The 12,623-nt window shown below is 54.0% G+C and overlaps 3 protein-coding genes across 3 annotated transcripts; 1 reads left to right on the forward strand and 2 right to left on the reverse strand.

Moving 5' to 3' along the window:
* Positions 1–14: 14 nt before the first annotated feature.
* Positions 15–7,627, reverse strand: PV07_05294 (uncharacterized protein). Its single transcript, XM_016392177.1, has 4 exons — positions 6,918–7,627; positions 6,814–6,854; positions 3,410–6,761; positions 15–3,352 (listed from the first exon to the last, which is right to left on the reverse strand). The coding sequence occupies exons 1-4, from the start codon at positions 7,091–7,093 to the stop codon at positions 463–465; spliced, it is 6,459 nt and encodes a 2,152-aa protein (XP_016249696.1). The 5' UTR covers positions 7,094–7,627; the 3' UTR covers positions 15–462.
* A 2,426-nt stretch (positions 7,628–10,053) lies between these two features.
* Positions 10,054–11,850, forward strand: PV07_05295 (uncharacterized protein). The gene is made up of 2 exons (XM_016392178.1): positions 10,054–11,365; positions 11,450–11,850. Exons 1-2 carry the CDS (start codon positions 10,205–10,207, stop codon positions 11,573–11,575), a joined length of 1,287 nt encoding a protein of 428 aa, XP_016249697.1. The 5' UTR covers positions 10,054–10,204; the 3' UTR covers positions 11,576–11,850.
* Positions 11,664–12,623, reverse strand: PV07_05296 (uncharacterized protein). The gene is made up of 3 exons (XM_016392179.1): positions 12,444–12,623; positions 12,245–12,343; positions 11,664–12,029 (listed from the first exon to the last, which is right to left on the reverse strand). Exons 1-3 carry the CDS (start codon positions 12,454–12,456, stop codon positions 11,992–11,994), a joined length of 150 nt encoding a protein of 49 aa, XP_016249698.1. The 5' UTR covers positions 12,457–12,623; the 3' UTR covers positions 11,664–11,991.

Genomic DNA, 12,623 nt, shown 5'->3' on the forward strand with positions numbered 1-12,623 from the left:
GGAGTCAAGGACCATTTTCAGTTATATAGGTATTTTATTCTGCTATCTACCCAGGTTGGTGTTGATACAGTTCCATTGGCAGTCTGCAGTATCTCCTTCCAAGTTTTCGAATGTGCACCACACTCAACTCTTCAATTTTCACCCTATGCTTTTCTCCCAAACACCCAAAACCGCTCGAGTATGAGCGATACATGTCTGGAGCCTCGAAGCGTCAAAATGCCTCGCTCATCAAAGATCGTAAGAACAAAAAGGCGTATTCCGTCGCAAATTCCATCAGCATCTCATCTCGCATCTCATGATTCGAAATGCGGTCGTCAGGGTATCTCGCATACTAGCTGATTGCGCTCGCCATGCCAAATCGTGAAAGAAGGATAGAAAAGCCGCCCCCACGTCATTTTTTGTGTCCACTGCTGCGTCCTGCCTTCATACGTAATCATTAACGTCGATTTATCGCCAGAGAAATCATGCTGCGACTTTTATTTCGGGACCTCGCTTAAAGTCTTCGGCAGCATGCGCCATGTCGCCGTGCTTGTGAGCCTTCATCTCTTGAGAAGTAGGGACGGCGTCATGCTGGGCTCGTTGAATGATACCACCGGTGACGGGTAGGATGGATCCTGTGCCCATGAGGAAGCTGTCCACCTGTCGAGCACATTGACGGCCTTCATTGATACCCCAGACAATGAGAGATTGGCCACGTCGACAGTCACCGGCAGCAAACACACCCGGAAGGTTGGTGTTGTACATGCCCTTTGGCGTCTTGATGTTCTTGCGCGGATCGAGCTCGACTTGGCTTTCGAAGAGACGGTCATCCGGACCAAGGAAACCCATAGAAAGAAGCACGAGATCCGCTGGAAAGTACTCCTCACTTCCCTCTCTGGGCTTCATGTCCCAGCCACCAGTTGCACTCTTTGTCCAGTCTACACGAGTCGTGTTGATGCCAACTACACGTCCGTCCTCGACCACGAAGTCTTTCGTCATGACGCAGTATTCACGAGGATCTTTTCCGTAGTGTTGCTTGACTTCTGTGTGACCGTAGTCCACACGGTAGATCCTTGGCCACTGAGGCCATGGGTTGTCGCGAGCGCGCTCTGGTGGAGGCTGAGGCAAGAGCTCGAAGTTGGTGATGGACTTGGCTCCATGTCGGAGGGACGTGCCGATGCAGTCGTTGCCGGTATCTCCACCACCGATGACAATGACATGTTTATCTTTTGCGCTGATGTAATGACCATCGCCCAACTGAGAGTCAAGCAAAGACTTTGTGTTGGCGTGCAAGAATTCCATCGCAAAATGGATGCCTTCAGCTTCGCGGTTCTTGATCTTTAGGTCACGAGGAACTTGGGCACCGGTAGAGATAATGACCGCGTCGTTACTCTGGCGCAGCGACTCGAGACTGACCTCCTCCCCAGGACCAACCATGACCCCTGTCTCAAATTTGACACCCTCAGCGGCCATGAGATCAACACGTCGTTGGACAATTCGCTTGTCGAGTTTCATGTTGGGAATGCCGTACATCAGTAAGCCGCCAGCGCGATCCGACTTCTCATAAACAGTGACGATATGTCCAACCCGGTTAAGTTGGTCGGCTGCGGCAAGACCTGCTGGACCAGAGCCAATGACAGCGACCTTCTTGCCGGTTCGTTCCTTGGGTGGGTTCGGCACCATCCAGCCCATCTCGAAACCTTTGTCGATGATGGCACACTCAATGGTCTTAATGCCCACTGGGTCTTCATTGATTCCCAAGACGCAAGCTCCTTCGCAAGGAGCTGGGCAGACACGGCCGGTGAACTCGGGGAAATTGTTGGTCATCAGTAGGCGATCAAGAGCGTCTTTCCACTGGTCCATAAATACCAATTCGTTCCATTTCGGAATGATATTGGAGATGGGACATCCAGTGTCTGACTGACAGAATGGGACACCGCAGTCCATGCATCGAGCGGATTGGTATTTCAGTTCGTCTTCATTCAGACGCGACGAGAGCTCGGCCCAGTCCTTGACCCGGGTCTTCGGGTTGCGGTATTTTTCACTGCGACGAGCATACTTCATGAAACCACGAGTCTTATCGAGAACCAATGCAGCCTTGTGCTTGGCTTGATCTGCATCACCATTAACACCTTCCTCGATGTCGAGCATGTTTGCCTTCTTCTGCTTGGCCTCTTTCTCAGCAGCAATGTCGCGCTGTTCTTGGTGAAGGTTGCGCACAGGGTTACCGGGCAATATTGGGAGAGGGTATTCTGCTTTCTTTGCCTCCTCCGCCTTTTTGGCCTGCTCCGCCAACACTCTCTTGTAATCGGTGGGCAGAATTTTGACGAAGCGCGGGAGGGCGCGATTGAATTCAAGCAGGATACGAGCTGCCAATTCCGACCCAGTGTAGTGGTGATGGTCCTCGATCATACCTCGTAGGAAAGCAATCTCCTCGGGGGTTTCGACGCCAGAGACTTCCACCATTTCCATGTTGATCTTGGAGTGGAAGTCTTGGTTCATGTCAAGAACGTACGCGATTCCACCCGACATTCCGGCCGCGAAGTTACGGCCAGTGCCACCCAGGATAACAACACGACCTCCGGTCATATACTCGCAGCCGTGGTCGCCCACACCTTCGACAACCGCATTGGCGCCCGAGTTTCGAACAGCGAAGCGTTCAGCGGCGACACCTCTGAAGTAGCACGTACCGCTTGTGGCACCATAGAGACAGACATTGCCGATCAGAATGTTCTCCTCGGCTTTGAAAACAGCACTGCGAGGAGGGTAGATTATGAGACGGCCGCCCGACAGACCTTTGCCAACATAGTCGTTGGCGTCACCTTCCAGCTCGAGTGTAACGCCTGGCGCTAGATAAGCACCGAATGACTGACCGGCAGAGCCTCTGATGTTGACGTGGATGGTGTCCTGAGGGAGACCGGCTTCGCCATAGCGTTTGCTGATTTGGTATGACAATGTGGCGCCCAGTGCACGGTCGGTGTTGACGATGTCTGTCTCTATACGACAGGGCAATCCCTTCTCCAGAGCAAGCTCGGATTCAGAAATCAGCTTGTTGTCCAAGCGAGTGTGCAATTTGTGATCTTGCTTCCGGACGTTGTAAGTCGCGACGCCAGGCCGGATCGAGTGTGCCGGCGTGAGGATAAGAGAGAGATCGATGTTCTGAGTTTTGTCCGTGCGGAGATCTTCGCGCACCTTCAAAAGCTCTGCGTGTCCGACCATTTCATTGACCGTCCGCAACCCGAGCTGAGCCATGATTGCACGAAGTTCGTTCGCGACGTAGTAGAAGAAGTTGATGACATGCTCAGGAGTACCTTGGAATTTCTGACGAAGGAGTGGGTCTTGAGTAGCGATACCAACCGGACAGGTATTCAAACTGGAGGTTATCTGTTAGCACGTACGAGGATTAAGGATGGAGGGGTTTTGCTCGTACTGGCACTTGCGCATCATAATACAGCCCATGGCAATCAAAGGTGTTGTGGCGAAGCCCCATTCTTCAGCACCGAGCAGGCAAGCAATCGCAACGTCGCGACCAGTTCGGATCTGGCCGTCAGTCTGGACAATGACACGACCACGGAGATCATTCAGCACCAGGGTTTGGTGGGTCTCGGCGAGACCAAGCTCCCACGGGAGACCAGCATATTTGATACCAGTCCATCTTGAGGCGCCCGTACCGCCGTCATGACCAGAGATCAAGATATGGTCAGCCTTGGCTTTTGCGACACCTGCTGCGACGATACCGACACCGACTTCAGACACCAGCTTGACGGACACTCGTGCTCGAGGGTTGGAGCACTTGAGATCGTAAATCAATTGCTTGAGATCTTCAATAGAGTAGATGTCGTGGTGGGGAGGAGGAGAGATGAGACCGACACCAGGAGTGGAATGTCGAGTACGAGCAATCGGTTCGGAGACCTTGTGGCCCGGCAGCTCACCGCCTTCGCCAGGCTTTGCCCCTTGGGCCATCTTAATCTGAAGCTCGTCAGAGTCCGCTAGGTAGTTTGACGTGACGCCGAATCGACCAGACGCGATCTGCTTTATGGCAGAGCGCATGGAATCGCCGTTTGCCATCTGTAAACTGCGTTCCGGGTCCTCGCCGCCTTCGCCGGTGTTGGACTTGCCACCGAGTCGGTTCATGGCTACGGCAAGGGTGGAATGCGCCTCCATGGAGATGGAGCCATAGGACATAGCCCCGGTGACGAAACGTCGCACAATCTCAGTCCACGGCTCAACCTGATCAATCGGCACAGGGGTACGCTGCTCGAAGTCGAAATCGAGCATGCCACGGAGTGTGCAGCTCTTGATCTGCTCGTACTCAGAGAGAGAGTAGGCCTCGTACGACTTGTCGTTCTTGGTTCTCACTGCGTCCTGGATATTTGCAATGCTGACCGGGTCATTGATGTGAGGCTGGCCACCGTCTCGCCAGTGATACTCGCCAGACTCCGGCAAACCGGGGATTTCTCTGACGTGTCGGGATGGATAACCCTTCTCGTGGAACGCGAAGGCATCTTGAGCGATAAGTTCAAAGGTCATACCGCGCACACGAGTGGCAGTGCCGGAGAAACATCTGTCAACCACGGTGTCATCGATCCCGAGAGCCTCGAAAATTTGTGCACCTTTGTAAGACTGCAGGGTCGAAATACCCATCTTACTCATGACTTTAAGGATGCCACCATCGCATGAGGCCTTATAGTTGGCAATGATTTGTTCATCGGTCAATTTCTTCTTAATGAGCCCCTGCTGGTTCATCTTGAGGATGCATTCCATAGCGAGATATGGGTTAATACCATCGGCGCCATAACCGACAAGCACACACATGTGGTGCACCTCCCTTGCCTCTGCTGTTTCGATGATGAGAGCCGCTCGAGATCTCCATTTGTTTCGAACCAAGTGGTGGTGCACCAGCCCAGTGGCGAGGAGCATCGACACGGGCACTCTGTCTTCAGATGTTGCCCGATCAGACAGAATGATGACCTTGTCGCCTTCCTCAATTGCTCTCGTCGCCTCGTCGCAGATTTCGTCCAAGGCCTTCATGTAGCCATCAACGCCTGACCACTTGTCGAAGGTGATGTCAATCGTTCTCACAGTCCAATCTGGGTTGTACCGATCAATGTTCTTAATGGCGTTGAACGTCTCGGTCTCGAGTATTGGCGAGGGGAGCAAAAGACGACCACACTGAGATTCATCCATCTCCAGGAGATTGCCCTGAGGCCCCACGTAACACTCAAGAGACATGACGATTGCTTCCCGAATTGGATCTATCGGAGGATTGGTCACCTGCGCGAAGAGTTGTCTGAAGTACTCATACAAGAGTCGAGGTTGCTGCGCGAGGCATGCGAGCGGCGCATCATTGCCCATGGAGCCGAGCGCTTCCTTGGAATCGGCGGCCATGGGGCCAAGCAGCAAACTGACTTGCTCGAACGAGTAGCCAAAGGCCCGAAGCCTAGGATCTTCCTGGATGGTCGACTCTGTGAGCTTATAACTCAAGTCGAGCTCCTTAGAAATCGCCTCATATACCTGAGGCATCTTCATCAAGCTCTTGTTCAGCCACTGCTGGAAAGGTTGTCTATTGGCAACAGTGGCTTTGAGTTCAGCATCGTCAATGATCCGGCCGGCCTGGGTATCGACCAACAGCATTTTACCTGGCTGCAAGCGGCCCTTGATGACCACTCGCTCTGGTTCGATGGCAATTGTGCCAACTTCTGAAGCGCAGATAATCCTGTCGTCGTCCGTCACGTAGTATCGACATGGTCTCAGGCCATTTCGATCCAAGTTGGCACCACAGTACCTGCCATCCGAGAACGTAAATAGAGCAGGGCCATCCCAGGGTTCCATTAAGCAAGCAGCGTATTCGTAGAATGCCGCTTTCGCGGGATCGACGGCCGGATTACCTTGCCATGCCTCGGGAACCATCATCATGACGGCTTCGGGCAGAGAAAGCACTCTGTTCATTACCAAGAGCTCCAAGACATTGTCAAAAGCAGCGGAATCAGAGCCTCCGTCCTCGACGATAGGGAAGAGTTTCTCGAGCTCCTCACCGAACAAATCAGACTTCAAGACTCCCTCGCGCGCTCTCATCCAATTCTTGTTGCCTCTGAGCGTGTTGATCTCGCCATTGTGGGCCAGCCATCGGAGCGGCTGTGATCGATCCCACGAGGGAAATGTATTGGTGGAGAAACGAGAGTGAACCAGAGCAAAGTGGCCTTCATAGTCAACCGAGACGAGGTCGTGGAAGTATTGGTATACTTGAACCGGAGCCAACTGCCCCTTGTAGACGATGTTTCTGTTGCTCAGAGAACAGACATAGAACCACGGTTTCCACCGCGGATCGTGCGAGACGGTCTTTCTGAGGATGTACAGCCTCCGTTCGAACTCAATGTCATCAAACTGCTCGGGATCGGTGACTTCAGGTTTGTTGCCTGTGCCATACGCTGACGCTAGGACGACGAACGGCTGCAGGATGATGGGCTCGCGCGACAATGCAGCGGGACCAAGCAGGGTAGAGTCCCGAGGGACCTCCCGCCAGCCCAGGGTGCGCAAGCCTAGTGACTGTGCGGCCTCCTCGAAGCTGAGGGTGGCATGTTTCAGCATCTCAGTGTCGGGCTTGAAGAAGAGGTTTCCTGCTGCATATTGGCCGAGAGGAGGTAATTCGACCCCGACCTCGCGGGCAAAGTTCTTGACGAAGAATTTGTGGGGGATGGAGGTCATGACCCCGGCACCATCGCCATCTCGTGCATCTGAACCCACGGCACCCCGATGGGTCATGTTGCACAGGAGATTCCGCGCTGCCAGACGTCAGTCATGTCCCTCGGTGGCAGCCTGGGAATTTGGACCTACCATCGCTGATGATTTTGTGGCTTGCTTTGCCCTTGATATTGCTAGAATGTTTGTCAGCAACCCAGATCTTCCGAACAGCGCTTCTTCCGCGGGGGCATTCTTACGCAGCAAAGCCTACACCACAGGCATCCTTCTCGAGGCTAGGGTCGTACAGGCCTTGCTTCTCGGGCAAAGCCTCACCCCAGCCATAGCCCTTGTCGGGCCGGTATGGAGTGTACTCTTCCTGGACCTCTGATGTATCGATCTCTTGCTTTCTTCGTTCCTCGGCTACTGAGCCCATCCTATGGTCGACTAGCGACAGTTGGTTTCAAGGAAAGTCTAAGGAGGAAGGACGGGCAACAAGTGCTGTCGGGTCGACGGTTGCTTTGGGGTCTGTTCTGATGGAGGGAGACGCCGCACCAGGGCGGGCTGTGGGTTGGTCTGTTGGCTGGCAGCAAGGAGGCTGTCTCTCTGTAGGGTGAGCTCCAGCACCTGCAAGTGTGTGCGGAAGAGGACTGTCAAGTCAAGGCCGTGTCGAGCTGGAGGCAGAGAAAACAGGAGGACAAACGGGTAGGAGGGTGGACGAGAGGAAGAAAAGAAGAATTTTGGGTCAGGCAATGCCAGTCCAGCAAGCAAAGGTGTGGGGTTGGTTTTCGAAGGTGCAGAACTTTCTGCTCTCGTCAGTTAGCGTCAGTCTGCGAGGGTGAATTGGCCACTGGCAGTATTGACGACGTGTAGGGTGACTGCGGGCAGGCTGATCCAGCATGTGGTGATGTCGGCAATTGGGGGGCCACCTTCGCTAGACGGACTAGGTCGAGCACCGTGGTCTGGCAAGCCGTGATTGTTCTGGCAGAAAAAAAAAATCACCTCGAGCCCGAGTGTGCAGCAGCAACAACATGCAGCAAGCAGTGCCAGAATAAGCTGGGAGCACCAGTTTCAAGGTGGGGAGGCCGCCCCAAAGATTGTTAGTGGGGGGCTCGGAAGGCAGCTGCAGTTGTGCATCATGGGCAGCTTGTTCTGGGGCATCCGATAGGTGCCATGGCGTTATCCAGCCAACCTCTCCATCACGATGCATGTGCTGATAAGAACCGCGCCACCCAATCACCAGCTTCGCTTTTCCACCACATTACATCTTGGAATCTCAAGCTCTCGAAAAATTTTTGGCCGCGACCGGCGCCCTCCTCCTCTGGCCGTCTCCAGCACGGTGACTGGTGCCACTGGGGCCCCTGTTCCTCAGACCTAGGTAAGCTCGCCCGCCCAGTTCCTGTGTGTCATAGCCCTAAGCTGCACTCCACCTGCAAAAAGTCTAGACGCATCAGATTTCCCCAATATGCTTCTGCTCTTCGCTTACATTCCAGGCCAACCAGTGAGGAAAGGCGTGAAGTGCGTTGCCTGCCATCGACGGCCTTTACCGCGAACGTCTCAAGACAACCCCGGCGCACACTGTGCTACATACACCGGCACACCTGACTGTCAAAAATCCTCTTCCGGCATTGCCCGGTTCGTCACCACTGCAAGCAAGGGAAAAAGAAATTTCTCCCGCTGTGGCATAGAAGATCCTACTGGAATCGTCACGGGCTGTTGCTGACCTACATGGCGGATATCGGGAGGGACTTGTTTGCCCTAACAAGCACACACGCCCTGTTACCATTGACAATGCGGAACTCGAAAGCGCGGTCACGAGGTTTTCTCCCCGAGACCTTTCAGCATTGCAGAGAGTTGCCCCGTCCTGCCGCCAACAACTACCCGTGACCTACATGGGAGGAAGATGCACCCCACGCTGGGGGACATTCGCCAGCTGGTAACATGCACGGGGAGATGGCTGATCAGGTTGCATCAAGAAACTCTCCATCGGAAGCGAGCCAGTGCCACGGGCAAGTTTGCTGGGTATTTTTACTCTGGGTACCATGGTCCGCGGTACCAAGGTCATCAGCAGGCGCCATTGAAGAGCCAGTCAGATCTCGGCTGATTTACTTTACTCACTCCACCATCGGCTCTCTAATAAAGCAGGACTTTCATTAGCCTAGCAACCAATCAATATAGCCGAACCAAGCATGGAGGTATCCATGTTGGATTCGGCCACCCAAGTTGCCTCTGCTCGCCAACACTAAAGTCGCCCATCCGAAATCGGACACTGGTCGTGGCTCTCCCCCCCTGTTCCTGGACAGACCCTGCATGCAGAATGAACTCATCAACCCTCCCCAAGCTCGAGCCGCATTCAAATTGCGTTCAGTTTATTGGCAGATCTGAAATCCATTTGTGGACCCCTGACAACTTTGCCCTTTTCATGGTGGAGCTTCCCACGGCTGTGGTTGCTGCTTGCCGTCAAAGTCTGAATGCGGAAATATTATGATGGGCCTAACCACAGCTTGGAACATCTTCGGTCAAATCTCCCAGCCAGCATGTTGATACATAAGAGCTTGGTCGTCAGGCGGGTTGCCCTGGTGGGTTCTGGTCGCTGTTTCACCACGGCCGTTTCGCCCAAATGAATAGCGCCCAATCTCGACCCGGCTATGACGGGTTGCAGGGCGATTTTATGTGTCCACGAAATCAGATTTCATCCCTCAGTTTGTGTGATGCGCTCGGGGGTCTTCGGATTCAGGTATTCCGACCCTACCACCTCGCAAAGGTCGCCCGTTTTCGCTCGAGGGGGCTGAAGACGCCGTGTGTGCTGTAGGAATAATTTCCAGGGCAGTGCTTGCTCGGTGCGAGTGTTGCTGCATGGCGAGAGGGGGGTTAGCGCCTGGCTGTAGCGGCAGAAGTCACCATGCTTGTGTCCCCATTACGGCTGGCATCTGCCCTGTTGGACTGCTCTCGAATCACTACGCCGGCCTCGTGCTTGACGGACAAGAGGTGCTCGGGGTGGCTACACGGGCGGGTGGTCTTCCGAAGGAACAGAGACCGGAACAGAGAGCCATGGTTCATGCATCAGGCCGTGGCCTCGGGGAATGCGTTGATGAAGAGCCTCGTCAATATCCAATGCAAAGGGACCCAAACCCCGTCTTTGCGCCCTGTGAGACTATATGGTGTCGTATTCTGGTAGATTCCGGGCGCGTGCGAGTACACTGTAAACACTCTCTGCGGGGCATATCGGTATCTGGTCCCTGACTTCTGTTGGACCGCTGGTCAGATCACAATCCCGTGTTTCGATGAAGCCGACCAGAATATTGTACGCCAAGCCCCTTGCATTGTGGGTGGAGGAGAAATGTTTCTCCGCAGTGATTTTTCGCGTCTGCGAGTTTGGCGCGTCAGAGACACCTTCCCCAGATTGAGCACTTTGTATAAGCAGCACTGTCATGTCCCTTTTCTCTATTCGTCTCGGTTCATGAATTGAGTGGCTCTGGGGGCAGGTTTAAGCTCCTTCACGGCTGCGCAACGAATTTCTAGTCAACTAACAAATACAGCTGACGCGATGAGTCTCTTCGGATCCTCGACTGCGAATCAGGCGCAGCCTGCGAAACCCGGCTTCTTCTCTTTCAGCAATCCTTCCTCAAACCAGCCGGCCGCTTCGACGTCGCTATTTGGCCAGCCGCAGACGCAGCAGCAGCAACAACAGAGCAGTCTACCAACCTTCAGCTTAGGCGCGCCCAAACCGCAGCCGCAGCAAACAGGTGGCTTGTTCGGCACTTCGACGCAGACACAACAGAGTGGAGGTTTATTCGGGGCCGGTACGCAGCCTCAGCAGCAGACCGGAGGCCTCTTTGGCGCATCGCAATCTCAGCAACAGCCGGGCGGTTTATTCGGCACTTCAACCCAGCCCCAACAGCAGAGCGCATTTGGTTTCGGTCAATCACAGCAGGCGCCGCAGCAGCAACCACAGCGCCCTCTAGACCAGACACTGAGGTTCGGTCAGTCACAACAAGGACAACCCGGCGCTCAGTCACTCTGGGAGGAAGGCCGTGGCCTCAATGTCTTCAGATCAATACCCGTGCAGATGAACATTGTCAAGAATAAGTGGGACCCCACCAGTCTGTCCTCACCACTGCGCGCATACCTGTACCAGCATGTCGAGAGCGAAACAGACGCGCTGAAATATCGCCCGGGGCCGGGAGAAGATGAGGACAAGTGGGAAGAAGCAGTTTCCAAAAGACCGGGACCTGACTGGGTGCCCCTCTTAGTCCAGGGGTTCTTTCAACTGGGACGAAAGGCTCAGATACAAATGGAGGCCGTCCAGAGATGCAACATGATGCTGCAAGAAATAAACACATCGCTCGATGTCCAGCTGGACAAGCACCGCCAAAACGTGGCTACAAGGTTAGAAGAATGCAAGAGAAGACAAGCCGCGGCAGCTCAGCGGACACTGGCGCTCGCAGTCAAAGTTCAAATCCTGCGCAATCGAGGCTACGTGATGGACAACGCTGAAGAGGAATTGAAAACAAAACTGGAGAAGCTGCAAGGCGAAGTCTTTGATCCCTCTCTGAATGCTCGAGAGCAGGAAGTCTGGGCGAGGATGCTAGGAATTCGAGAACGCGCGAAGAGACTAAAAGCCGAGATGGAAAAGCTTGCACCGGCGGCTACTGCCAACGGGGAAGACACTCCGTTGGACGAAGAGACGATCAAAGCTGCCAAAAAGGTGAGTACCTGTGACCAGGGCCCAATCGGCGACCTTGACAAGTCTGTCAATGACAATGGAATTACTGACTTGTCTCCTGTGCAGACACTGGAGGCCTACGATATCCAACTCCGACATCTGCAGAAAGAATTGGAACTTGTGCAGCAAGAGTTTGATGAGTGGGAGAAGATTTCCAGAGATAGAGACATCGATGTCCCTCGGCGGAGGTAATCAAATTAAGGAGGTTGGGAAAAACTTGTAAAAGAGTTCAACAGAAAACAATGCCACAGGGGCTCGCGGACCCGTCGCAGGACGTGCATGGAAAGGCGAGGCGAGGCGAGGCGAGGCGGCACGAACATCTTGAATAGTGACTGTTGACGATGATTTGGAATCCAGAATTTGAGAAGATGTTGTCTCTATCAAAACAATGCCCGTTCGAACGAGAGTCCGAAGGTCCCAGCTGCTGTTTACTGGGAACAGATAGTGTACAAGCTAGTGTACAGAGAGGTCTTCCTCCTATTTGAACCTCATCTTGATATACGGGGAGGCGCCTTTGCGTAGAGCTTGCTCAACGAGTTCCCTGCCCCCGTCGTTCGGCAGGGACATCACCCCGTGAGGGATCGGCCGAAGGAATCGGCGTGGCCTTTTTAGAAGAGTTTGCTCGCCCAATCGACAACGTGAGGCGCTAGTTCCCGGAAGAATTCATCGTCAGCCAGGCTTGATCAAACCAGTATTTGTGTTGGTTTTCCTCAACAAATTTAGATTTTCTTGTTCTCTTCCCGTCTGAGCGCCGTCTCTTGTTCCCACCCACCAAAATCCCGAACCGGTCGATCTTGGAGGTACAGGGGACCAGAATGGGGCCTCAGGGGGAGAGGTAGATAGATGATGGATGCAACGTACAGAACCAGAGTGCGATGCAGGCGACGGTGAAGAACTGCACCTGCGCGGTGGCCTGGGCCTCGCCCTCGTGGATCTCTTTCTCGGAGAGCTGGTCTTGTGCTGGTTCAGGATGCGATTCGTCAGCCATGATGAGAGCCGTCAAGCGAGGGACATGTGGGGGACTATAAGCGACTGGGTGTTTATGACGAGACAAACTTACGTCCGGCGAACATCGTGAGAGAGTCGATCTGGTCTGTCTCGGGGAAAGGGCTTTGAGTGCAAATTGGCAGCTAAGAAGGCCTTGATCTGTGGAGCAGGCTGGTGGGAAGGGCTCGAACTCTTCGAAAAACAAGCAGAAAGCAGACGCTGGGTGAGATAGTCAAGGACTGATGTGTAGACT

This window comes from Cladophialophora immunda, assembly GCF_000835495.1.
Source record: "Cladophialophora immunda strain CBS 83496 unplaced genomic scaffold supercont1.3, whole genome shotgun sequence".
Classification (NCBI taxonomy): Eukaryota; Fungi; Ascomycota; class Eurotiomycetes; order Chaetothyriales; family Herpotrichiellaceae; genus Cladophialophora; species Cladophialophora immunda.

Bases quoted from the DNA above. Each gene is read 5' to 3' on its own strand.
- PV07_05294 (XM_016392177.1), bottom strand. From the start codon at position 7,093: ATGGGCTCAGTAGCCGAGGAACGAAGAAAGCAAGAGATCGATACATCA. The intron at 6,855-6,917 runs GTAAGAATGCCC...CAAACATTCTAG, and splicing joins TGTGGTGTAGGCTTTGCTGC to CAATATCAAGGGCAAAGCAA. The intron at 3,353-3,409 runs GTACGAGCAAAA...GATAACCTCCAG, and splicing joins ATTATGATGCGCAAGTGCCA to TTTGAATACCTGTCCGGTTG.
- PV07_05295 (XM_016392178.1), top strand. From the start codon at position 10,205: ATGAGTCTCTTCGGATCCTCGACTGCGAATCAGGCGCAGCCTGCGAAA. The intron at 11,366-11,449 runs GTGAGTACCTGT...TCTCCTGTGCAG, and splicing joins CGATCAAAGCTGCCAAAAAG to ACACTGGAGGCCTACGATAT.
- PV07_05296 (XM_016392179.1), bottom strand. The intron at 12,030-12,244 runs GTACGTTGCATC...TCCGGGAACTAG, and splicing joins CTGCATCGCACTCTGGTTCT to CGCCTCACGTTGTCGATTGG.